General features: G+C 40.3%; 2 protein-coding genes across 4 annotated transcripts; one reads left to right on the top strand and one right to left on the bottom strand.

The window, feature by feature from the left end:
• Positions 1–3,220: 3,220 nt before the first annotated feature.
• Positions 3,221–17,271, top strand: LOC131222539 (putative elongation factor TypA-like SVR3, chloroplastic). 2 transcript variants are annotated; one of them, XR_009160099.1, is made up of 15 exons: positions 3,221–3,514; positions 5,572–5,684; positions 6,131–6,334; positions 7,985–8,161; positions 8,301–8,453; positions 10,601–10,690; positions 11,017–11,151; positions 11,291–11,407; positions 13,395–13,546; positions 13,634–13,718; positions 13,978–14,072; positions 14,174–14,339; positions 14,485–14,680; positions 16,762–16,953; positions 17,063–17,271. XR_009160099.1 is itself a non-coding variant. In XM_058217654.1 (14 exons), the coding sequence occupies exons 1-14, from the start codon at positions 3,271–3,273 to the stop codon at positions 16,890–16,892; spliced, it is 2,058 nt and encodes a 685-aa protein (XP_058073637.1). In that variant the 5' UTR covers positions 3,221–3,270; the 3' UTR covers positions 16,893–17,039. The 2 variants fall into 2 exon arrangements, 1 of the variants encoding a protein (XP_058073637.1); XM_058217654.1 differs by lacking the exon at positions 17,063–17,271 and having other exon boundaries at positions 16,762–17,039.
• Positions 17,272–19,341: 2,070 nt separating this feature from the next.
• Positions 19,342–24,556, bottom strand: LOC131222538 (uncharacterized). 2 transcript variants are annotated; one of them, XM_058217652.1, is made up of 2 exons: positions 24,493–24,556; positions 19,342–23,537 (listed from the first exon to the last, which is right to left on the bottom strand). In XM_058217652.1, exon 2 carries the CDS (start codon positions 23,428–23,430, stop codon positions 19,594–19,596), a length of 3,837 nt encoding a protein of 1,278 aa, XP_058073635.1. In that variant the 5' UTR covers positions 23,431–23,537; positions 24,493–24,556; the 3' UTR covers positions 19,342–19,593. The 2 variants fall into 2 exon arrangements, with proteins under 2 accessions (XP_058073635.1, XP_058073636.1); XM_058217653.1 differs by lacking the exon at positions 24,493–24,556 and adding an exon at positions 24,077–24,100.
• Positions 24,557–25,939: the final 1,383 nt, after the last annotated feature.

The following is a 25,939-nucleotide window of genomic DNA, read 5'->3' as shown; positions in this document are numbered from 1 at the left end:
ATTAAACTCACTTTGACTTTGAAGATCAAGTGTTTATTTGTTTAATTGTTTTTAATTGATGAATTAGTTTATTATATAATGAATTATAAGTGAACATATTCATCTCTTTTAAAAACTTAGCCATAATTCTAAACTCCATCAAACTTTCATATATCATGGTAGACAATCCATACAATTTCAATAAAGTTTACCCACATACTAGCACTATAACCGATGCTTAGCTTTTAATAAAATCCACGAGCAAAATACAAATTCATTTTATTGTTTATCTAACTGCATGCATCAACTCGTGCAACAATAATGACATCTTCTATTTCCACTCTCCTTAATTGCCATTGAAGTGGATGAATGCAGCTATGACCTCACCAAGACAATGCCCCTCTTACTATAGGGCGTACCTTGACGTGTGTATTTTATATCCAAGCTCTTCATCCATTTTGCTAGATCCTTTTAGAGTATGAGCCAAATAATAGAATAAGATCAATTGTGGTGAACCATATTATAAAAAACAACAATGATTTTATATATTATCATTAAAAAACTTCATAGGGCTCACCAAAAAATTTGGTTAACGTTTATTTGTCAAACAATTAATAAGGTCGGGATGAAGGGGAAAGCAAATGCCAACACGTGGACTCGGTGGCATGATGTACTTTGGATGATTGTGAATCGTAACTCAGGTAAAACAAGCTTGCGAGGCAGGGAAGCGGATTATGTACTGAGTAAACTCTGTGAAGTTCACCGTAATTTATGTATTTTATTCACACCGTCCATCCCTTTTACAAGATAATTTAGGGGCTTCAGCTCAAAAATGAAGCATATAAAAAGATCAAATGGTCCACACCACAGGAAATATTGTTCATTGAATGTTTACCATTGAAAAATTTTAGGGGCTACAAAAGTTTTGTATCAAGCTTATACTTGTATTTTCCCTTCATCCATGTTTGTACAATCTTATGAACAGATTGAATGACAAACAAAAATTACTGTGGAGCCTAGAAAGGTTTCAAGGGTGGAAATCATTATTCCTACTGTTTTCTGTGATATGATTCACTCCATATTTGGGTAAGCTTCAATTTTAGGTTCAACCTTTTAAATTAGCTGAAAAAACAAACGGACGACGTGGATAGACCACATACGTTCATGGTGGGCTCAACTAAGTTTTGATGAATGTTCCCGATCTTAGCATTCTTCATTTAAAAAAAAACAAAAAAACACCCGGTTAATGGTTCGATTACTCGTAGGTGGTGAAATACTACTACGGTGTGACTGTGTGAAAAGAAAAAGGGAAAAAAAAATAAAAATAAAATTTCCTTGCCCCGCTGCAAGTGCCACTGCGAGATCTATACCGTTCATTAATTGAGTCGCTGGTGTATGTTCAATAGCCAGAAATCAGGGTTGTTCGATGACTAGATAGGCCTGCAACAAATCCATTATCAACGGTGGATCCTGCCAAATCGACGCCATTCATCCTCTATAAGAGATGCTATCTATTCTACGCACGGTGCACTACTGCACGGTTCTCTTCATTACGAGCTCACCCGGAAATTCAACAGATACGGCACTGTAGATACTAACCGTTCGTTTGGTGATTTCCCAATGTGGACTGCGGTATTTATGGCGGGACCCACTCTATGAACCGCACAGATCAACGACGGTTCTCCGTGGATCCAACGGAACGAACCTTTACACGCATCAAACGTGCCAACCTGGCAACAGTCATGGACGGACGCGATTGTCCTGTAACCCGGGCTACAAGAATTCCCTCTGACCCTAAGATATGTGGGGCCCACCTTGATGTATCTGCTATATCGGCTCTGTCCATCCGTTTCTCTAGCTCATTTTAGGATATGATCCAAAAAAGGGCAGATCCAAAGCTCAAGCGGGCCACTCACAGGAAACAATGGCGATGGAACGCCTACCGTTGAAATCTCCCTGGAGCATGACGTTGTATTTATCCAACCCGTTCATGCTGTTGTTCTCGTCAGGATGAAGGGTAAATACAAATATCAGCTCGATCCAATGCTTCTGTTGATGCCTAGAACGTTTCAATGGTCTGCATTCAATCCCCACTGTTTGCAGCATCGTGGTCCAATTGGATTTTAGATCCGCCTCGTTTTTACCCTAATATTTCAAAATGAACGGGAGAAATGGATGGACGGAGTGGATATAACACAGACGTCACGATGAGGCCCACAGAACGGTTGGCAAGTTTTGTTTTAAATCGTCCATTCATTTTATATGGTCCACCCAATGAGTGGACCATCCCTAGTCGTATCGACCTATTCCTGACTGGGCCGTAGTATGCACGTGGGGCCTTTGGACAGGTGCGTGTGCACCACCAAACCCTAGAAGACAATGCAAGAACAGCCGCATAAAATCGTTCTAGTTTTCTCCGGCTGGAAGATAAACAGCGTTACCATGTCATCTCAGTAAATGGATTTATTAGAATACATCCCGATGTATTGTAATAGATACATTGAAATTTGGCATAGGACACGGATCATGCATCGATGATCCAAACCGTTTATATGATGGGCCTCACTTTGAAAGTGGGATGTCAGAAATATAAATATCTTTAGTTAGAATATTTTAAGCCCTTAATTATTTAACTCTTTTCCTTTGAATATGGACAGTGTACCCAACACATCGACGATCTATGGCTGGGGTTGAATTATTTATGAGAGATTTTTAAGGTTTTCTCCATCCATGAAAGGCCCATCATATAAACGGTTTAGGTTATCGAAAATGTCCCCAATCCAACGGCTAAAGCCGGGACGCACCTATTGCTGATAGGTCAGTATGTATTCCAGCAAACCTCTATGAATCAACCCTGCCAAGTACACTCGCACAAGTGTTAGAGAACTCGCTACTAAAACGTGCCTAATTAAAACATCCAAACTGCTTATCAGGAATGACAAACCGTGTATCTGGTGTGAACTAAAAATTGGCTGATTCTCTCATTAGATGGGCCACACATAAAGTACATAAGCAAAGGGTTGCAAAAGGGCTAATGGTCCACATCAACGTACCTTTGTATTCTACCACCTAATTGATCCCTTCTAACCTCATCGCAGTCAATTTTGGCCCAGTTAATGAACGGATTAGATCTCTAATATCGGCTGGTGCAAGGGCGAGTACACTTGTAGAGTGTACTCTCACGAGTACACTTCCATTTGTTTCTGAGCTATAAAGACCATACCCGCCTCTTTTTTAATTTCATACCAGCCTCATTTGCCAAATCCCCTCTCTCCGCCTGCTGAGAGAGCGATGGAAATGGCGATTGGCTTCCAAACGCAGCTCAAATCCTCGTCTTCTTTCGGCCATTTCTCCGGCAGAAACCCTAATAGGAGCCCTTCCCTTTCCTCTCTCCATCTCCCGAAACAAATCCTCGGCCGCACCTTCCCCTCATCTCAAACCGTTAAAATACTCTCGAAGCTCGCTGCTCGTTCTGGGTCTTCCAATCTCACCGCAATCAAATGCTCTGTTTCATCGACCACCGAAACCACTACCGGTATATACCCTCAACTTCCCTCCCTCTCTGTCTCCGAAACTCACATGTTTTTGGTTTCTCTCAGATTTAACTGCAATTTCCCGATGAATTTCAGTTCTAGTCTATCTCGTAATGATTTTCGACTTTCTCCTGAGAATTACGTTATATTCTAGTTTTTTACTTTAGATGAAATTGAATTCTTCAATTTTTGAGTATTTTTGTAGTCAATTTTGAATATTTGAATGTTAATTCTCTGGGCTTCACTATCTATACCCTTCTTTTTGATATGTAGACCTTTAATTGTACTTTTGGTATGGAGACGGTACTTGAAAATGAAATTTATCATGAAGCTAGCTAAAAGTAATTTGTGTGCTGTCCGATGGATATATTTTTAGTAAAAGAGGACTCTAATGAGCTACTTTGAAATCTGGACCATATTATTTCTTTATCAGTAAACAAGGAAATTGTAGCTAGTTACTGATGATGAAAGATTGACTAAGATGAGCTACGCTAACTGGAATTTATCATTGCACTAAATTAAAAGAGAACAATCGTATCGAACGGTGAAGATTCAATCAATCAATCATAAACCAAACAATGGAAAAAATTTCATATTCAATAACATGAACTAAATTCCAAAACATCATCTAAGACTTGCCCCACTTAGTTGGGGTTGGCTACGTGAATCCTGTTTCGCTGTTCCACTCTATAAAGGGCCATACTTTCAGTTAGACCATAGATCATCAGGTTTTTTCTTACTACCTCCAACCACGTCCTTTGGGCCTTCCCTTGCCCATTTAGAGCCTTCAACTTGTACCAACTCACTCCTTCTAACCGGTGCAGTTCTTGGTATCTATTGCACATGACCAAACCATCCAAGTCTACTTCCTCTCATCTCATTACCTATTGGCACTACTCTCATGTTCCCTCGAATGTGTTTATTTCTAATCCTATCTGTCCTTGTTTTGCCACTCATCCATCTCAGCATCTTCATTTCAGCTACACACATCCTATGAACATGTTCTTTTTTAACTGGCCAACATTCCGTCCCATAAAACATGTCTGGTCTTATAGCTTTCATATATTCCCTTTTAGTTTGAGTGGTGCATGATGTTCACATAAAAGTAAAACTCTAGAGGCACCTCTCCATTTCTTCCACCCAGGTTGAATTCTATGGGTAACATCTTTATCAATCTCTTTGCTCTCATGAATCATTGACCCAAGATATCGATAGGAGTCATTCGGGAAACTCCTTGGTCAGAAATCTTCACTAATTCCTTGTTTCCACTCCTATTGTTAATAAAATTGCACTCCATGCACTCTGTTTTAGTCTGACTAATTTTAAATCCCTTAGCTCTAAATGAGTGTTTGAAGGGAATAAGTTGGTGCATGAATGGTATGAGAGTGGTATTGATAAGCATGGCAATGCCTATGAATTTGTGTGAAGCATTGACCATGGAGGGCTTTCAGTAACCAACTTTACGGAGTATGCGGGCTAAATTGTGGGGCTGTTAATATGGCCTCAACATGCCCTGGCATGGGCTTCTTTGATTGCTGCGAGATTCTAGTCATTGTTTGGTTTATCAATGATTAATTGGATGCGAAATTTTAAGTTTTGACATGGTTGCTCTCTTTGATTATAGTTACCTGAAACTTCACTTTTCGACAATTTTCATTTTTTCAGTTGATTGATTAATTTACTAGTTCAGTAGTTAGAAACTCTAGTTATTCTAGCTCATCTTGGCAATCTTTCATCATGAGTAATTAGCTACACTTTTCTCTTTTACTAGTAAAAAATTCATCATTTCAAAGTAACTTATTAAAGTCCCCTTTCATTAAAAGTATCTCTAATAGTGAGCAAACATGTTCCTTTTGGGTAGCTCGTAGGTCAATTTAGTTTTCAGTTCTAAATATAACATTTTAGCACCAAGCCTAGGGTGCATGCATGGAAACCATGGTGTGTAAATATCAATTCCTTTTCCCATACTGTGCGGAGAGGTCTTATTTGCAAGAAAGACCTTTGCTTTGGTCTCACAATTCCTAATTATAGTGATAACTTTTATTTTTGTCAATCACAGTAGGGAAAAAGAACCAGTTAATGACAAGAAGAGATGTACGAAATATAGCAATTGTTGCTCATGTTGATCATGGAAAGACGACTTTGGTGGATGCAATGTTGAAACAATCTAAGGTAAATGCTGCAGGATTTCAAATTACATTTGCAACAATCTGCATTACAGGGAAAAAGCCTGCCAATAAGATGGGTTGGATTTTGCAATCTGTTTGATGTGATTGTTGAACAATGACTAATCCAATTGTGACCCAGCTGGTGAACAGGTTTGGCATCACCAGACTGTTGTGACACTACTCTAAGTATGTGCAGAGATCAGGATGCAAAAACAGTGTCTTGCCTTGTGTTAAACTATTTCAGAAGTTCCCCAGATCAAAAAGGTGATTGGGCTTCTAGAATGATCATATCTTGATCTCACAGCAGAATGTCTGCCAAGTAATGCAATATTGGACTGGTGCAATGCCTGTTCTGATAATTAAAACCCTAGCAACACATTGTTCTTACTCTTCATTTCCAATTATAATGGTATCATGTGAACAATAATTACCAGATGTCCTTTTTTGCAGGTGTTTCGTGACAACCAATTTGTAGAAGAGAGGATAATGGACTCAAACGATCTTGAGCGGGAAAGGGGAATTACTATTCTTAGCAAAAATACTTCAATCTTCTACAAGGATACTAAGATAAACATTATTGATACTCCAGGTCATTCTGACTTTGGTGGTGAAGTGGAACGTGTCCTTAATATGGTGGAGGGAGTTCTTCTAGTGGTACTATAGTACTATCGTGACAATTTTTCTTAGCTTATTTTAAAGTCATTGAACTCCAAACCCATCAATAAACAATGGCTGTATGACTTTGAAGCCAATTTATGTGGAGATGAGATTCTTGTGGTATTTCATTCACTTTGATGCCTTCTGTTTAGCTTGCCATGTTAAAAGATAACTGCTAGTGCTGTGGATAGGTTGAACTTGTGAAATTAGTTCTTGTTCCTAATTAATCTAATTGATGTAAATCCAGAATGATGGTTGTAGTGATTGGTACGAATATCACATGCCCTCGAAAATGGCTTTTGAAAAATATAGTAGAAGTTTCATGGTGTAGTTCTTTGAGTTCATCGTGTGAAGAAAATCTTTCATTTGTATCCTTATACTCGGTGTATAAGGTTCAGCTATTATGATGTCTCTGCACTAGTGTTCAATGCGAATAATTTTTCGATGTATATATGCAGATTTGATGAGCTATGGTTTAATTGAAGGTCTAGCTCTTGATAGAGTGGAATGGCGGAACATGATTCATGTAGCCGGCCCTGATTAATTGGATAAGGCTTAGATGATGATGATGATGATGATATATGTAGAATATACACTAGTTCATTTGAAGTTGTGTGTGTGTGTGTGACACCATAACTAATCTCTGTGTGTGTGTGTGTAGATGATACACTAGTTCATTTGAAGTTGAATACCATACAGGCAAGACGTGTTTGTATATAGAGGCATGCCTATAACTATATATATGCGTGTGCGTGTGTGTGTGTGTGTGTGTGTGTGTGTGTGTGTGTGTGTGTCTCATGTGTGTGACACTATAACTAATCTCTCTATAACTAATCTCTGTGTGTGTGTGTGTGTGTGTGTGTGTGTGTGTGTGTGTGTGTGTGTTACACTATAACGAATCTCTCTCTCTCTCTCTCTCTCTCTCTCTTGTGTGAGCTTCGTCATACAGCTTCCAATGATTAAATGTGGTACATGACACCATAACTAATATCTTGTGCATGTATATTATGTGTGCATATCATACAGCTTTGATGATTAAATCTGGTAGAAGTGTTTTTGTGATGTATATCATACAGCTCCTGATGATTACATGTGGTAGAAGTATGTATATTGTACTTTTGTGTGTAGCGTGTAACGCTATAACTAATATGTATGTGCGCATATCATACTTACGATGATTGAATGTGCTAGAAGTATGCATGTTATACTTCAATATTCCAATAGCAAGCATTATGTGCTAAACATTGTATACAGTATACATCATTCTATTCGCAAGGTGCATAATTCCTACCTTAGCACCTGCAGTTGCCTGTGGAGCAATCGTTGAGCCAAGTGCCATCTAGCACTTTGGAAGTTGTGATTTGGACTCCATCTTCTTGCAGATTGATTACTTGTGTGAAAAAAAGGCAGTTATCCTTGAAGAACGTCAGGTTACCTAATTATTTAGTCAATTTTAATGGCACTGTCATCCACCTTTATATTACTTAGATGCCATTCATGAACGTCTGATGCTGCCTTTTTGCTGAGCAGCATGCCTCTGCAGGGTTCCCTCATTATGTGGTTCTTTTACTTCAATTGTCTAGATTACTTTGACTGTTCTGATGGCTGTGGTTTATTGACAAATTGCAATGATTTTGTATTTTACAGGTAGATTCTGTAGAGGGACCAATGCCACAAACAAGATTTGTTCTAAAGAAAGCTCTAGAATTTGGGCATGCTGTTGTAGTTGTTGTGAATAAGATTGATAGGCCTTCAGCACGCCCAGACTATGTGATCAATTCCACTTTTGAACTTTTTATTGAGTTAAATGCAACAGATGAACAGGTACTCTATCAACACACAGCCATCACTTCATGTTTTCTGGAATTTTGTCACACCAAGAATAATACATTATGTATAACAAGATGTCAACAAATTTGCAATTTTGAGCCTAATCTCCTGGCTATTTTCATGGTTTATGCAGTGTGATTTCCAAGCGATATATGCGAGTGCTATCAAGGGAAAGGCTGGACTATCTGCAGACAATCTTGCAGATGATCTTGGACCACTTTTTGAGGCTATTGTTAGATGCATACCAGAGCCAACTATTGATAAAGATGGTGCATTGCAGATGCTTGTTAGTGGTTGTTTCTTTATATAGTTAATGTATTTAATGTTGTTGATAAACTATTCTTCATGGAAGTTGATATCATTTTGTGCATGTTACTTCTATACATTCTTTTGAAAGATTTGTTACTTGTATTCATATATAGTTTTGTCCTTCAAAAAGGCGTTTATGCTCTACAAAAAATCCTCTGATAATGCTGTTTTTGTTCTTTCGTCCATCTTGAATCTTGATTGTATGGTTTGTAGTTTTCTTTACAAATGCTCCCTGTTGCATATAATGGAAACAAGCTTTAGAATGGGAAAAGTATGAAAGAACTTAACTTTGCTATCAACTCAAGGATATTACATCGAATCATTGTATGCTTTACGTTTTCATTCAAGGGTATAATGTGACTAAGTGATGCAGGATGGTCTAAACTAGAATGCATGTGTGAGCACAAAAATTATCTAGCGAAATAAACTAAGCAAATCAATTGAAATATTCACATTCCACATCATAGTAAAGATAATAATAAAGGGAACATGCAATGGTTGCAGACTATCATCACAATTCTGCGGTACCGTATTCAAATCATGTATGGATTAGATTCGGCGAGGGATGAGACTTCTCGATCTTGCATGGTTTCAATTCAACAATCAATGCACCTTCTCTAGTCTAGGAAATCAAATGATTTCTGGAATATGAGCGGCTGAAAAATTTGAGAGGGTTGAGATCAATTCTTAGATTTTCAGGGTCAATAGCAATTACAAAAAAAAAAAGAAAAAAGACTAGGCATAGAAAGAGAAGAAGAAGGTTGGAGGGCTAGAAATAGAATTTATAAGAAGAGAAGAAATTAGGGGAAGAGAAGAACTTACCACAGAGAGAGAGAGAGGGGAAGGAGGCACTAAGCTTTCATTAAAAAATATTCTTAGGTTTAGGGTAGAAAGTACCTTATTTATAAAATTCGGATTTAAAAGAAAATGACTAAACTACCCCTATAACAAAAGGGAAAAAAAAAAGCATGCAAAACAAAGCTTTCTAAATAAAAAATAAAAAATCATGCGTAACAGATCTGTCTTCTAACTTATCCTATATGTGTGTCCTCCTAATGCGGGGCCTTCAATTAATCCAGGGACACGTGTAAGGTCTTCAAAATCTTCATTGGTTGTGCCACGAACCATCATCGAGCCATAAAGATGTATTCGTCGGCCGCCTTCATCTCTGATCCACTTTGAAGGGTCTAATGTCCTCATCACTAAGGGTATTTTTTTTACCTTTTAACTAGTTAATTGCTTCAAGATACCCTAACTGGAGACAGAGTACTCTTTGGTTGTCTTGACACACTGTTAATATAGTATCGAAGCATGCTATATTGGACATCAAGGCACAAAATCTATTGGGTTTGGATGTCCATGATTGTGGTAGGTGCAAGGAGGCTGTTGATTTAAGTTTGGGTATGAGTTACTGGATAAGTTGATATGGTACGTCGAGTATATTAGCCAGTGACCATGTGTCTTACATCTTCATTCGCCTTCCAATGGTTTCAATATGTGACAAGTCATTCACCTCACTGTGTTATGTTTCCATAAATATATAAGCCTAGAAATGGTTTCCTCCACTGATTTCGTAACAGCAAAATAGTTGTACATTGGTCTTGTAGCAGTTCATTACCTATTTCTGGAGGAACTTTACTGGGTTTTTTTTTTTTTCTTGGAAAAAAAAATTGAAATGTAATGATGTTTTATTTTTTTTTAAAAAAGAAGAGAGAGCCATATATGAAGATCTAAGGCAAATTAGAACAACGAAGACAAATACAAAGGGGAAAGATTGCACTCTGAATTAATTTCAGGATATATGACTTTCCTATTATAATAGGTTGCTCAAAAGGATCTCCTGTTCTTCCGTCAAATATTTTATCTCCTATGGAATGTTGAACTTTACTGGTCCTGCTACAACTTGAAATCCTAAAAGAGACCTTCCAGTACACTTTTGAAATATCTAGATTTTATTTAGCAGGAGAAGCTTGTTGAACACAATGCAGCAGTGCATTAGGGTTCATGAATGTGTAGCTTCAAATATACAACTCTCATTTGTATTATCTTTTAAGTGGATGTAAATTTATCGTCAAATATTACTGTTTTATGTTCAGTAAATCCGTGATATTTTGCAAATTTCAGGTGACAAATACTGAGTATGATGAGCACAAAGGCCGAATAGCAATTGGACGCTTGCATGCTGGGGTGTTGCAAAGAGGCATGGATGTGAAGGTGAGGGAACCTTGTCTTCAGAATTAATTTATGAAGAACCATTGGTATTACTGAATTAAATGTCTTCTAATATAGCAGTAGTGGGAAATTTCTTTTAATCGATAAATCATCAATTCCTCTTATTTTTGGAAATGATTTAGAAATCTAAATCTAAAATTGTAAATGTTGGATTTTTTTTTTTTTTTTTTGTATCTTTGTTTCATTAATTGTTGAAATCTACTGGGAGGAGATGTAGCCTAGTTTGATCGTTTGCTGGACATCTCATCCACAACAAAAGAACAAGCCATTTAATGGTGCTTGATTTTAATTTACCTTTTGTTTTGCAGGTATGCACCTCAGAGGAAACATGTAGGTATAGTAAAATCAGTGAGCTTTTTGTCTTTGAGAACTTTAGCAGGGCTCCGGTGGAGACTGTGGAGGCTGGTGATATTTGTGCTGTTTGTGGTATTGGTGATATTATGGTAAACATATTATTTAACCTTTTATTTATCAATTAACCATGTCTTTGATCTTATGTTGATCTTGATGACCACTGTCTAGCTCAGAATTATGGTCCATCCTTGAGTACCTGCAAGTTACTAAAGCTATTCTTTCCTGCAGATTGGGGAGACAATAGCCGATAAAAGTGCTGGGAAGCCTTTACCTGCCATTAAGGTGGAAGAGCCAACAGTTAAAATGTCTTTCTCTATCAATACTTCACCTTTTGTTGGCCGTGAGGTACGCTCAGTCATTCAAGAAGAAAACCTGTATATGGGATGTGAGTGTTCAACGAGCAGGAAAATGTGAAAATTCAGGAAAATAGAGAAAAATAAGAACAAATTGCAAAATCTGTATGAAAATTGTGCATAATGTACTTCAATATTTTATACAAATTTTTTGTTGCGTTATATCTATTCAGTAAGTGTTACGTTTAAATCTAAGAAAGATAGCTATAATATGTGATTATTTAATAGGAATGCAGAAGTAGAACATGAATAACCAACAAAAGAAAAGGTATGGAACATTTTTCAGAAACAGAATGTCACGAAACACTAGACAATTTGGAAGATAAGTACCTAACAAAAAAAAAATCTGTGGGGCTCATTTGCCCATTACATAGAAGATGTGTAAGAAATTGGGAGAACTCTTGAATGGGGTTAAAAGTACCTCAAAAATATATTTTACCGAATTCCTTAACTGTTAGCTTCGTGGTGGTAGAGGGACAAACAGGTAAAAGTAAATACGTTAAAGAAAACATTTTCTTGTACAACTTCCACTCTTGAAAAAGTAAATTGAGAGGTCTAAGCCTCTTAATAGAAGTTGTAAAGCGTACAAAACCCATATGCCTCCCATGTGCCTCATTAACTGAAGTGTAACATGTAAGTCTCAATGGCTATGCCCCAGGGTGTTTCCGGAGAGCTTTGACTTGAGGCAAGCCTTTACAAAACATTACAATATACAAGTCAGTTTACAAAATGCATTCTGTTTGTTGATTGAATCTCTGGGTGTGCTTGTATCTGTTGCTTAGGGCCTCCTTTCTTATCATGTGTAGGTTCAGTGTGTATAGGCCTATAGGGTATAACTGATTAAAAAAGTTCCTCATATGGGCTCATTAACTGAGGTGTAAGCCTCAATACCTATGCCATGGCTATGCCCCAGGGTGTTTCCCGAGAGTTCGTCTCGAGGCAAGCCTCAAGGTGGAAGCCTCCCTTGCCTTCAGAAACACTACAATCTTTGAGCAAGTTTACAAAAAGCTTTGTTTAAGCATTTTTTCTTCTTCAGTGGATTGAAACTGTGGGTGTGCTCATACATGTTTCTCTGATGTTTGGAGCATCCTTATTTATCATGTGTAGGTTCCCTATGTATAGGGTACAACTTTTGAATAAAAAATTACCTTACATAGAGTTTGATGCGATGTTTTGGAAGGAGCCGGATTAGAACGGGACTCATTCGATTGTGTTCATGGAATATTTTCGGCTCGAACTCAGCTTCAAACCGAGTTGAATCGAGCTTTTTCAAGTCGAGTCGAGCGAGCTAGCTCGGTTCGTGTACACCCCTATCTCTGGGTGTGCTTGTATCTGTTGCTTAGGGCCTCCTTTCTTATCATGTGTAGGTTCAGTGTGTATAGGCCTATAGGGTATAACTGATTAAAAAAGTTCCTCATATGGGCTCATTAACTGAGGTGTAAGCCTCAATACCTATGCCATGGCTATGCCCCAGGGTGTTTCCCGAGAGTTCGTCTCGAGGCAAGCCTCAAGGTGGAAGCCTCCCTTGCCTTTAGAAACACTACAATCTTTGAGCAAGTTTACAAAAAGCTTTGTTTAAGCATTTTTTCTTCTTCAGTGGATTGAAACTGTGGGTGTGCTCATACATGTTTCTCTGATGTTTGGAGCATCCTTATTTATCATGTGTAGGTTCCCTATGTATAGGGTACAACTTTTGAATAAAAAATTACCTTACATAGAGTTTGATGCGATGTTTTGGAAGGAGCCGGATTAGAACGGGACTCATTCGATTGTGTTCATGGAATATTTTTTAATTGTCATGAGGTACTGCCTGGGTATTCCTCAAAGTTACATACTCATCTAAAAGGAACAGATAACACTGTACCTAATATGAAATGACGATGCAATAGAGTGGGGTTTACTTGTATATGAGCAGTGCAGGCTGATGCTATGGATGCTGATCAAACATGGCATGACATCTGTACCATGTTCATATCCAGGGAAAGTATGTAACCAGTAGAAATCTTCGAGATCGGCTCTACCGTGAGCTTGAGAGGAATTTAGCTATGAAAGTTGAAGAAGGTGAAACGGCAGATACATTCATCGTCAGTGGGAGGGGTACCTTACATATCACCATATTGATAGAGAACATGTAAGCTAGGGTTTAAGGTTTCTTTGTTTGCTCTTGGTTTTCTTCTTTAGCATCTTTTGTTTCTCTGATCCTCATGATGCAATTCAGGCGGAGGGAAGGGTACGAGTTTATGGTGGGGCCACCGAAGGTTATTAACAAGAAGGTGGATGATAAGTTGTTCGAGCCTTTTGAGGTAAACTTCATATCAGGATGTGACTTGTTGAAGGCCAGGGAAACAATTTTGCTTTGAGAATTTGCGTGTAAAGTGCAAATACATACTTTTATGAATGCCTTTCTTTTGATAGAGTATCATTGGCGCTTTTAACATATTTGGTGGGCATGATGCCTGTACCAAAAAAAAACAAAGGCATGATTCTTTGGATTGATTCCAACCCCCCCCCCCCATTTTCTTCTATCTTTTTGACTGTCCCCTATATTTCCACTCAATGCAGATTGCTACTGTGGAGGTTCCAGAAGAATACATGGGACCTGTAGTTGAACTTCTTGGGAAAAGGCGGGGGCAAATGTTTGATATGCAGGGGCTTGGGTTTGTAACCTCTCTTTGCTTTGGTGTCATTTTTCATCTTCAGCTTCCAATTGAAATTGTGAAAAGTTTTGATCTGAAGCAGTGATATGTTTTCTACATAGGTCGGAGGGGACATCATTGATTAAATATAAGATCCCTACTCGTGGTCTTCTTGGACTGCGGAATGCGATCCTAACAGCTTCTCGAGGCACAGCAATTCTCAACACGGTATTTGATAGCTATGGACCATGGGCTGGGGATATCAGCACCCGTGATCAGGGGTCCTTGGTAAATTCTAACACTTCAATTGACTTTGCTCTTCCTTTAAGATCAAAGTTTTTCATCAGATTCATGGTAGAAAAGAAGAAAGAAAGAAAAAAGGAGAGAGATTCTCATCTAAAACAATAAAAAAAGAGCGAAAATTGATGTGCAGGTTGCTTTTGAGGGTGGGACAACTACTTCCTATGCACTTTCGAGTTCACAGGAAAGAGGTCAGTTGTTTGTTAGCCCTGGTATGGAAGTGTACAAGGGTCAAATAGTTGGCATTCATCAGCGTCCTGGTGATCTATCCCTCAATGTCTGCAAGAAAAAGGCGGCAACAAACATACGGTCCAATAAGGAACAAACAGGTGAGTAATAACTTTGCATTTAGTGACACTGCAAATGACTCAGATGCTTATCATGATCTTCCTTTGTTTTTCTTCCAAAAAAGCACGCATATGCCAGCTGTTTCTAGACAGTTCCACTCACATCCGAAAATTAGTATTGTCGATGTTCAACACAAGCCTAGGGTGTGTTTTTAGCACTTCAAAGAGATTAGGATGCAATGGCAATTTAAGAAAGTGTGTTATTTTTTGAAAATTAAATGAGGGAACATCCAACTGATGGTCCAAAAGGATGTGGGTGGAGGTAGTAAGAAAAGACTTGATGACCTGTGGTCTAATTGAAGTTATGGCCCTTGATAAAGTGGAATGGCAGAAAAGGATTCATGTAGCTGACTCCAATTCCTTGGGATAAGGCTTAGATGATGATGAAAAGATGTGTGAACATCTATTAGCCCTTCCATTACTGGTGCCAGTTCAGTAGGAGAAGAACACCCAATGTTCAACACATGTTGTTTTTGCACAGAGAAGCTTTCTGCCCAACTGAATTCTATACAATCCAAAGATGAATACATGTATGTTTAATGAGCTTGCCGACTTATTTAAAGGTGCAGATTAATCTATAGAATCTCTTTGTTGTATACTTTAAGGTGTTCACCATGTGCCGAGGATTTTCAATATTTTTTTTCAAGTACGGAAATAAAGTAATTTTGAGGGATTTTTTTATTTTTATTTTTATTTTTAAAGATGGTGGCAGCATGAGAAAAACCCATCATTTTGATGGCAATTACTGAGGGAGGTTTCTGTCCCTTGCGCAAGTAATTTGGGAAGAAAGCTTTTCTGTGCAAAATCATCCTGTAAATATCTGCCTCCAACTCTCAATTGGTCAACAAATCTAACTCATCAGCTGTTTTAAAGAAGAACCATGATTTTCAACCAGGTGCTAAGATTTCGGCTTTGCTTGGTATCAAATCTGACCAAGGTTTTCAGCATTGTTTGAAACCATTTTGTATTGCTGGATACTTACATGATTACTTAATGATACGATACACCCCTCTACACAATATTAAGGGATTACTCTGCCCAAATTATACTTGATATGTACAGGTTTGGGTGCATAACAATACGGTGCACCCCACCTATACAGAATATTAGGAAATTACTTGGTTCTGATAGCTGCCGAATTGTCTGTGTCGGGCTGACTCAAACGAGTCATGTTGATTCGGACCAGCTTCCTCCAGAGCAACTCAGCAAGTTGATAGATGATGTTAGTGGTGTGAGGTCAACCGTATAACTTAAATCCGCCTGGACCGCCCCCCATCCATAAGGTGTGCTCCCCCAAGTTTGCCCATGAGATTATAAACAAGGCCAATCCATAACTCATGGGTGACAAAACACAGAACAAGAATGCCCCCTTCAGGAAAATAAAATAAAATAATACTGTGTGGGGCAGCCCTCCTTGATATGCATATTACATAAAACCCCTTCATATAATGTCCCTAACTAGGATGATGTGATGCCCCAAAACTCAAGCCAATCCAAAACACAGGTGGGCCACACAGCTCGAATTTGAAGTTTTGGACATTCTTTTAAACTGTTTCCTTGATGTGGCCTACTTGAGTTTTGGATCAGCCTGATGTTAGGGCATCCCATCCTCATGTGGACCAAACCATAGGAAACAGTGTAAAAACATGGCCCAACCTCTAAATTCAAGCGTTGTGGGCGTCACTATCTCCACTGCTTCCTGTGGTGTGGTACACTTAAGCTTTGGATCTGCCTCTTTTTTGGGCTCATGTCTTAAAATGATCTGAAAAAATGGATGGATGAAGTGGATAAAACACATAAATCACAGTGGGCCCCACAGAGCCCCTGCCTGGACCAAGTCCACCCTGGCAGGGGCAGGATGCAACCACATCTATCACCATCATGCCGTTTTGGTCCTAAAAGCTGCTGAGGAGACTTGTCTTTTCTCGTGCATGCTATGATTCATATGTTCAGTGGCTAAGAAATGATCATTTAAATATATTGGTTGCTTTGTTTCTGCAGTAAATCAATCTAATGTCATTTGTTATATACACTGATTTTTCTCCTTTTTTCTTTCCATGCAGTTATTCTGGATACGCCCTTAACGTACAGTCTTGATGACTGCATAGAGTACATCCAAGAAGATGAATTGGTAGAGGTCACGCCATCAAGCATCCGAATGTTGAAAAACCCAAAGTTCGGAAAGAAAAAATAACTCAATCATTTGGCGAACCATGCCGATTTGGCCGTTTGTGCCTTCATACAAAACCAAATTGGTTTGAATACGTACCTTCAGAAATCAAGTTCATATTGATTGCCGAATTTCACTTAGAATCTAATACATCAAAGCTTCCTTCCGAAACTCTTCACTTGCCCTTCGTACAGGTTACATTGCATTTCCAGTCGAGAACTGTGTGAGGCAGTTACAGCCCAAAGATGAATACATGTATTTTTAATGAGCTTGCTGCATATTTAAAGGCGTAATTAATCTATAGAATCTTTTTGTTGTATCATTCAACATATACATAGGATTTTCAACACATATATATATTTTTTAAAATAAGGAAATAAAGTAATTTTGAGTATTTTCTAAACATGGTGGCAGCATGAGAAAAATGTGTCATTTTGATGCCAATTACTGAGGTAGGTTTCTGTCCCTTGCCGGCGAAAAGCTTTTCCATGCAAAATCAACATCTCTTGCACATTGGTTAAAACCCAAAAACGTGTTGGATTTTGATCTGGGGCGAAATGTAAGAAAGATGAATCTATACAGTCCCAAACCCAAAGAGGCAAATGGTTGACGAATGATCTGTGGCGAAATCTATACAGAGGAAAGATGCAAATGTGAAGTGTATACAGTGGAAATCTGTTGTATGTGCCAGTCGGATGCCACCAGACATTGATGAGTAGCCATCTGCATGCATGCTCTCTTGCAGCACAACTGGTTATTTTGTTTGAGGAACTTGGAATGATTTTATGATTCCTGTCTACCATTTATGGGAAATGCTTGGTGCCTTATCTTAACAAGGGTTAAAGATGAGGTTTCCTCATTAACGGTAGACAAGCCTCAAAAGCTTCAGGCCAAAAGTAAATCACCATAATTCAGTTCAGTATAGTTCTCTAATAAGTTTTTAGAAGATATTTTCCAGTGGTCCATCCCTTCAATGGCAAACTAGCCTGTGGTTCGGAAGGGATTAGAATCTCTGCAACAGGGTGCCAGTGCTAAGAAAATAAGAGAGGAAGAAGAAGCTGGTGGGGCCCACTGTTGTGTGCCTGTTGACACAACACACGTTCTTCATTTTTGATGCAGTTCCACTACACTGCAGGGAACAGTGAGTGGGGACAGCCTACCATTGAAGCCTTCCCTTCCCCACTGTGATGTTTATGTGCCATCAAATACTCTGATAGGACGGTGAGTCCCACTAGGATGGAAGGGACCAAATATCATGCTGATCAAAACTCCAATGGCCCAAGGTCTCATGGTAAGCATCCACATCCACACTTTTCACTTTGGTGTGGTTCACGTGGAGTTTTGAATTGGCCTTATTTTTGGATTCACGTCCTAACGGTTGTTGGGAAGAAAAGAAATAGTAGCATGTTTGGTAGCTGATATGGGAACACCAAGGTTTAACAAAAAAAAGGCCACTTTAAATCAGATTGGTCCACACGTGTTTAAGGGTAGGAGATCCATTATCGGTGATTCTGCATCGTACCCATCCCTACAAAAATTTCCACCTACTTGTAAATTTTAGAAAGACTGAAAAAGGCCAGTTCCTCCATTAGTCCTTGTAGAGTAGGCTTATTCAACAAGGGTTGCCCATGGGTCCTCCATGTTGTGTCGATGACATCTAACCAGTCCAGCTGGTCATGTCAAAATACAGGCCAATCCAGCCATCATGTGCTGGCCATGGCTGAATTTGGAGGTTTTTTTTTTTTTTTTTTGGGTGGTTGTGGATTGTTTTCTATGGTGTGCTCACCTAATGATTAGATAGTCCTTATTTTGGGGCGTCCCATCATCACAATGGAGCTCTCTTAATGCACAGGTCGGAGGTCATACACAACACGGTGGGCCCACACAGGCAATAGTGTAGAAGCAGATGAATAATTCGTTGAATAAACTTATTCCACAAATGACTTGTGGGGCACGGACAGGATGTATTAACAAAAGTAACGAAAATTGAAAATGGGAAATATTGACAAAGGTAATTAAAATTTTGCCATTTTCACATCTATGGAACTGAATTGTTGCAATTTCCTGTCCATAAATGGATTCAACGAACTACATTTGCACTCATGGACACCTCTACGGAGCACACAGCCATTTGTTTCAGCTCATCAGAACCATTGGGGTGGCTACCCCATGAATGGTTGTCATATCCCAAAATCAAACAGGAACAAACACTCGAGTGTTCAGAACTCACAATAGATGGATAAGAGCAGTCCGACAATGCTTCTTTTCTTTTCTTTTTCTATTTTTTTTTTTTCTTTGGCTAGTAGCCCATCCAGGTAATGTCCCACCATATGAACAGCTAAGATCACCATACATGCCTCACTACATTTACAGTGAGAAACTGCCTAAAACTCTACAACACGAAATGCAACGACCAAGATAGTAAACAAAGGGGGCGGTGGGGAAGATTAAGTTAAAATAGTATTTAAAAAAAAAAAAGAAAAAAAAACTATGTGTGTAAAACTATTTAAGACATTTTACAGAAAGCATATGCCTAAAGAGGGAGCAGTGTTCTAAAGACGGTCCCAATCTGCATTTTGACATATTAAGGAGAGTGCAAAGATGCACCAGCACAGAACATACATCTCTGGTTCAACGAAGATTACCTACTCCATGAAGACACTGCAAGAGCCTCTACATCATCCAACAATAGCCTTGATCAGATTCCTGTTGCCCACCACTGGCCTCAGACTATCATCGTCAGCTCTGGCCTGCTGTAGATATTGTTCTCCTCATCATCCAACACAGGATAAGCAGCTACGAGTGCATCTTGTGACCCAATGTATAGGGAGTTGTAAATTTTCCAATACACCTCCCTTACTTTCCGTGCTGGATGGAACAGGCCTTGAAGGCAGTAGTTCAGGACTGCGGCAGCGCCCAATGCCACTCTCATCCCTTCAATCGCTTCCATCACCGCATTTATGACATGGGGAGACGTCTCGAATATGTTGGGCCACACGTAGTTCAGCAGATGCACCAGGGCATCCTCGCAGCCCAGCCCAGCTACGCCCAATGCCATGTGCTTGACAGCAGAGGCGGCTGTCTGCCTGTGCACCAGATCCCTGTCCATAAGTGCATCCTCGAGCAATGGCGTCACAGCATAGATGTAGTCCTTCCCCATCTCACCTATGTACTCGAAGAGGAAGGAGAGAGACTTCAGGACCCCATTTTGCACATTCAGCTCCGGTACCCGGTACTCGTTCATCAGAGCCGGTAGGACCGTGAAAGGAGAGCAGGTTTCTGCAACAATTGCGATGGCCACAGTCGTGCACACGCGATTCTGACGCTCTTGCACCTTGAGGTTGTTCAACAGCGTTGCCAAGACATCCTGAGGCCCAATTGCTTTTGCAATGTACCCGAATGTGTTCACAGTGGCACGTCGGATCCCCTTCTTGTGGGCCTTCAACATCTCAAGTAGCTCGAAACAGATCCTCATCCACTCCCTTGCAGGGACAAACTCTGCCCCACGATCAGCAATCCTCCCAACAAGGTCGATGCAATTCTCCTGCACTTTCTCATGCCTGTTCTTGAGAATGGGAGTCAGGCGCGGGAGCAGATCCTTTATTGGAGGCGTCATTTTTGTCATACCGATGACATTGACGATGGCCTTCAACGCTCCCAATATAGATCCCAAAACTTCAGGGTACTCTTCTCCCAAATACTCATACAAGACAACACCCAAGTGGCCCATCAGCTGCTCTTCTTGGCACTGCTTCATAATGACGGCGATCCTCGATATGAGGTCCGCCGCTTGCTGCCTCACCTTTGCACTCTTGTTGTTCAATCGCCACTTTATGGTACCACAAATCTGGGGAAGGTACGGTTTCACCCTCTGTCCAAGGGCATTCACCACAGCACCAAAACCATTGAGCATCACATTAGCATCATCGCTGGTCTGTTCTTGGAAAGCATACAGAATACCATCGATCAGGAGCTCCTCCAACCGGGCATCGATATCAGATGCTCCCAAATTTGCAACCACCTTCTCGATCGTCTCCATCACCATCCGTCGGTACGGCTCGCTCTCGTCTTTGAGATCCTCGACAATCCTTCCTACTATATCTGCAACACCAACCTTGTTAGCTATTTCGACGGTTGTCTCCACAAGCTGCCTATAGTTTCTGCGGTCAAGCGCCATGCGTCTAACCCAGAAATTGCGGAAGAACTCCGGAAGAATATCGCTACGGATGTAATCGGCTTCCACCCCTTCTGTACTCACACACTGCTTGACCACTTTCAGAACAATCTTCTTCATTTCTTCATCAGGCGATTGGAACTCTCGGATCAGTATAAACATCACTTCCTTTGTGTAGTAACTTGCATACATAGCGTCCATGAGAGGAATAATGAAACCAATTGATTTCAAGAAAGCTGCCAAGACTTTGCCTCGGTGTGAACGAATACCCTTCCACAGAGGCTTCAAGACCGAATCAAAGCTCTCTATACCATATGGAGCAGCAGCCTCAGCAAGGGCAGCAAGAGACAATGCAGTAATAGTTCTCACTTTCTGGTTTTCATCGTTAAGACCATGTTCGATGATTTCAACGAGGGACCTCAGATGTGGAAGAACAGCACAACCCATTAGAATGGCAATCTGCTGTACGATCTTAATTCCCGTGTGCCGGGCTTGCCAGGATTTCTTACTCTGGCACACAGCTTTCAGGAAGGGCAACAGAGCAGGAATACCCAACGCTGAGGCAACCACACTGAAGGCCCTTGCTGTTGTGTTCCTGACGTATTCATCGATATTGTCGATATCTGGTCGCATTGCAGCAATCATCGTGGCCAAGCCAGCTGCTTTGCTGAGATTGGAAATGATCTCTCTTCCTTCCACACGTGCATAGTAGTCCTCATCGATCAAGAGTGGCTCAATCACCACCAAAATCTTGTGTACAAAGGGCCGAACCAGCTCATCCAGCTTGTACAAAACCCTGTCAATGACCTTAACCAGAAGATGCCGTTCTTGATCTTCCAATGTCGGTTGCATCAGCAATGGCAGAATTCGGTTGAACAGGGGGCCAGCTCCAAATTCTCGAGCTTTATCGGTAAGCTGCCGCAATGCCGTTTTCCTCTGCGGCGGAGTCCCATTCTTGACCTTGAGCAGCAGCTTCATGATCTTCCGCTCTTTCTGTTCTTCTGGTGACAGCTCTTCCTCATCATCTTCATTCAGCAATGCACCAAAGTATTGGTAATCTTCTGGCTTCATAAATGGCAACCCACCAGGTGCTTCTTTCGGAACATCAAATTGCTGCCCACGATTTTCTTCAGGAATCGCATACAGGGGAGTTCCCAAGGGAGTCGGGGTGGCTAGAAGTTTCCTAGCAGGAGTTCTGATCGGAACATAAGATGCCGGAGGATCCAGAATCTTATATCCTTCTTGCGGGAACATAGCATCCAGCTCTTCATCAGTCAATGGCCGGTTCCGCTCCTCAATATCCTTTTCCCATCTCAGCAGGTTATATTGCTCGGGTGTAATGGCACCACGAAGGTTGATAGCTCCAGGGGTTGGGGTCGCAAGGTCAATTCCCCCAACTGGGGTTACACCAGGGGTGAACGCTGCAGCAGGGGTGGCTCCAGGCATTGGCGTTGCACTCCCCATGCTTGCTGGGGTTTCATCCCATCTTGATCGCTGGCGTTTGGGTGTTGGTGTAGAGAGTCCTGCCAGCTTAGGTGTTGCATCCCATGTCATACCAGCTGGTGTCGCCCCAGGAGTCGCTCCTCCAGCAGCCGGGGTTGCATCAGCATCAGCCAGACGACCAGGTGTTGGAGTCTCATCCCAACGGTTCCGACGAGAAACTGATGGCGTTGCGTCGCCCACCCTTCCTGGAGTCGGAGTCGCATCCCATCTGCCAATCCCTGGAGTGGAATCTGGCATGTCCCAATCTGATGCTGAAGACGTGGTTTTGGCCTTCTTGCCACTACTATCCTGTTCTTGAGATTGGTCCCACCTGTTCCTCCTTTTCTGAGCAGCCTGAACGGGCGCGGACGCAGCATCCCTCTGCCCCTCTGAAGCCTTCTTCTCCTCTTCCTCTTTCTTCCTCTTTGCAATCTCTCTCAATGTCTCTTCTTTCTCTCTCTTCAAGGCCTCCTCCTTCATGATATCCCTGTAAGTCCTCACAGAAGGATCAGGTGTCTTGTCCCCCATTGCAAAAGCATCATTCCTGTCTGGTGAGATTATCCGGTTGAGCCTCCGCTTCCTATAATCATCCTCCCTATCGATGATTTTCTGTGGTTTCTTAAAACCAAAATCATCAATATCATCCCCACCCATTCCTCTCGGTAGTTCCTTCAATACCGATTTAGGTGCAGTATAAGATGCCAGTTTCCTGGCAACCTCTCGCTCCCCAGCATCTTGATCTTCCTCGTCTTCGTTGACAGGGATCGACTGCTCATAGCCCTCAAAGCGGTTGCCACCCCCATAAAGATCGGCATCGAAGGTAACTGCAGTGAGAGAAGCAAGCTCCTGCTCCTTCTTTCTCCTCTCCTCTTGGGCCCTAGCAATATCGCTGTCTATTGTTTCCATCTTCCGTTCCCTGTCTCTTTCCTATTGCCAAATTGTACGAAAGTCGCCTTAACTGTAAGTCTTCCTCGAACAAAAATTCCAAAACTCTTCAAGCACTGTCCCTAGACCTGCAGAAACAAAAACAAAGATAACCACATGAACCGATATCACAAACAAAACTTGAAAGAGAAATCACAATTCAAGAAATGAATTTCCAAAAGGAAATCCAATCCAAACACATCTCCTCAAGAAACTCTGGGCCTCTTTGGGTGCCACTTGAAAATGAGTTCATCTTATTTTAGTTATTCATAATTATGCAGATGATGACTGTTGGTTATCAAGATTAGTTTTAATAATTTCCAAAAAGAAATATGATCTCAAATACATAATTATGGTAACAAAAATGAGATGGAAATCATTTTTATGCGTCCACCAAACAACCCCAACGTTTTTTTTCACCACTACCATCAAAAGGAGTGTTCATCTCAAGAAACGCAAAAACCCATCGATATGAATGCTAAGGGAAAAAACCACAGTGCTGTTATCTCTACATAATTAGACTGAAAATTGCAATTCAATTCAGTACCACAGCCAAACGTTCCTTTGGTTCACAATTCGTAAGTAATAAGGCAAACCCTAGATTCTCATAATTCATTAGAGGAACTACCTAAATAAAACTACAATTCTCAGGATTCTGATGCAAGATTTGAAGCTGAAAGAAGAAGAAGAAGAAGAAAATCATAAATTGATGTTTCCATGAGAAACTGAATTCTAAACCCTACATTCACAGAATTCAAACACGGAAAATTGAAAAGCACCAGAATTCGATAGGAGATCCGCGTTTCGCGGGAACATTGAAAAAACAAATAGATCTAAAATTACAGAAATAAACTCGAAAGTAAGAAATGTGATACAAAACCCTATAATCCAAGGGAAGATAAAGAACGCTAGAGCGAAATCTAGGGTTTTGAAAGGGTAGAATATCAAAGAAAAGGGAAAAAAAAAAGAAAAAGAAAAAGCAATAGCAAAATAACAGCTAGGGCTTTTTTAAAATTATTTACAAGTTGGAGAAAATCAACGAACCTGAAACGCTCTATCCCCTTCGCAGCAAATGGGAGAAGTTAGAGGATGAAAGGAAGAGAGGAGTTTATATACGAATCAAAGGCAGTCGCCGACCCACGAGGGGCATTTTGGTCCTTTCACAAATAGGTCAGGTGGGTCGGACCCTGTTGGGCCGGGCCCGTTGAAGTCTAGGCCTATGGCAGTGCCCTGCGATGCGCCAATGATAAATGGCCCCTCCCAAAACATTGCCCTGATCCATTCAGAAAGTGGACCCCATTATATCAAAGAAAATGAACGACTTAAAAACACTCAGAAGCAATCTCTTATTAGGAATGTTTTAATTACAAATAATTACTGCTGAGATTTAAAATGATCTCTTTGATCTTTCTTTATTATTATTATTTTTTTATATTTAGAGCCATCTCACTTATATTTATACACCACCAAAACATACAAGAAAGATTAAGCAATCATCCTTTTGAATTCATTTTTCATGAAAAAATTCAGTTCCTATTTATGATTAATCTTTTTTAATTTATTTTTTGTTCTTTGAAAATCTTCAATTCTCATTTATTATACATGTGTAGTTTAAAGTCACTCGGCAAAAATGGACAGTATAGGGTAATTATAGCGTAATTGGGTAACATCTTTCTGTACATTTGTTCTGCTACCATATGTTAGGATGTCAGCACAAATAAGAGCCGGATCTAAAATTCAAGTGGGTCATATAATAGAAAAAACTATAGACCGATCTCCTGCCATTGATGACCTTCTTTCTCTATCGGCGTGTATTAGCATCCTTTTCACTTTGCTTTGGAATGTGGTAGCACGGGTACTTTGACTGTCATGTCTTTCTAGCCTCCCATTTTCTCATAACATGCCTTATCAGTGGACCAACCAACGTTGCTTGTGATTCAGGAAATCCTTATAATGTATGTTGATGCAAGAATTTGGGCCGCCCTCTCTCGTCTTCTGAGCACTTGCACAGGAGGAAAGCAAATGAGACTCTAGCTAAAGTAGGGGACCCTTCGATGCCAAAGTCAAGTTAGGAATCCGGGTCTAGTCGTGTTGAAAGGTTTAGGGCCAAAGATTCTGCATACCTTTTCATTTAGGTGTGCCCCTTATTTATAGTGTTTGTAGGGCAGGATGACCCATAATCTTAAGCATGATCTCATCCGTTAGGCGAGATGTGCATGAGTGATGAATGTCGATAGTTACTCTAGAATAACGCAATGGACGGTTATGTGCAACTGGTGGGGATCGGCGGTTACTTTTGAATCATGCATAACTGAGAAAGATTGTTCGCTCAGCCGAAGATATAGTTCAGCACCGTTCTGCCGGCTGAAATAGTTAAGACGTCATTGGTTGAAATGGTATGGGTCCCTTTTTGTTCGAGCTGAGCCAATTCGAGCTGAGCTCTGCTGGCTAACCAGAGACGAACTGAGCTAAGCTAATTTGAGCCGAGCTA

The sequence above is a fragment of the Magnolia sinica genome, chromosome 13 (assembly GCF_029962835.1).
Source record: "Magnolia sinica isolate HGM2019 chromosome 13, MsV1, whole genome shotgun sequence".
In the NCBI taxonomy this organism is placed as follows: Eukaryota; Viridiplantae; Streptophyta; class Magnoliopsida; order Magnoliales; family Magnoliaceae; genus Magnolia; species Magnolia sinica.
The sequence above is the reverse complement of the archived record's forward strand: the minus strand, read 5'-3'. Positions and strand labels throughout refer to the sequence as shown.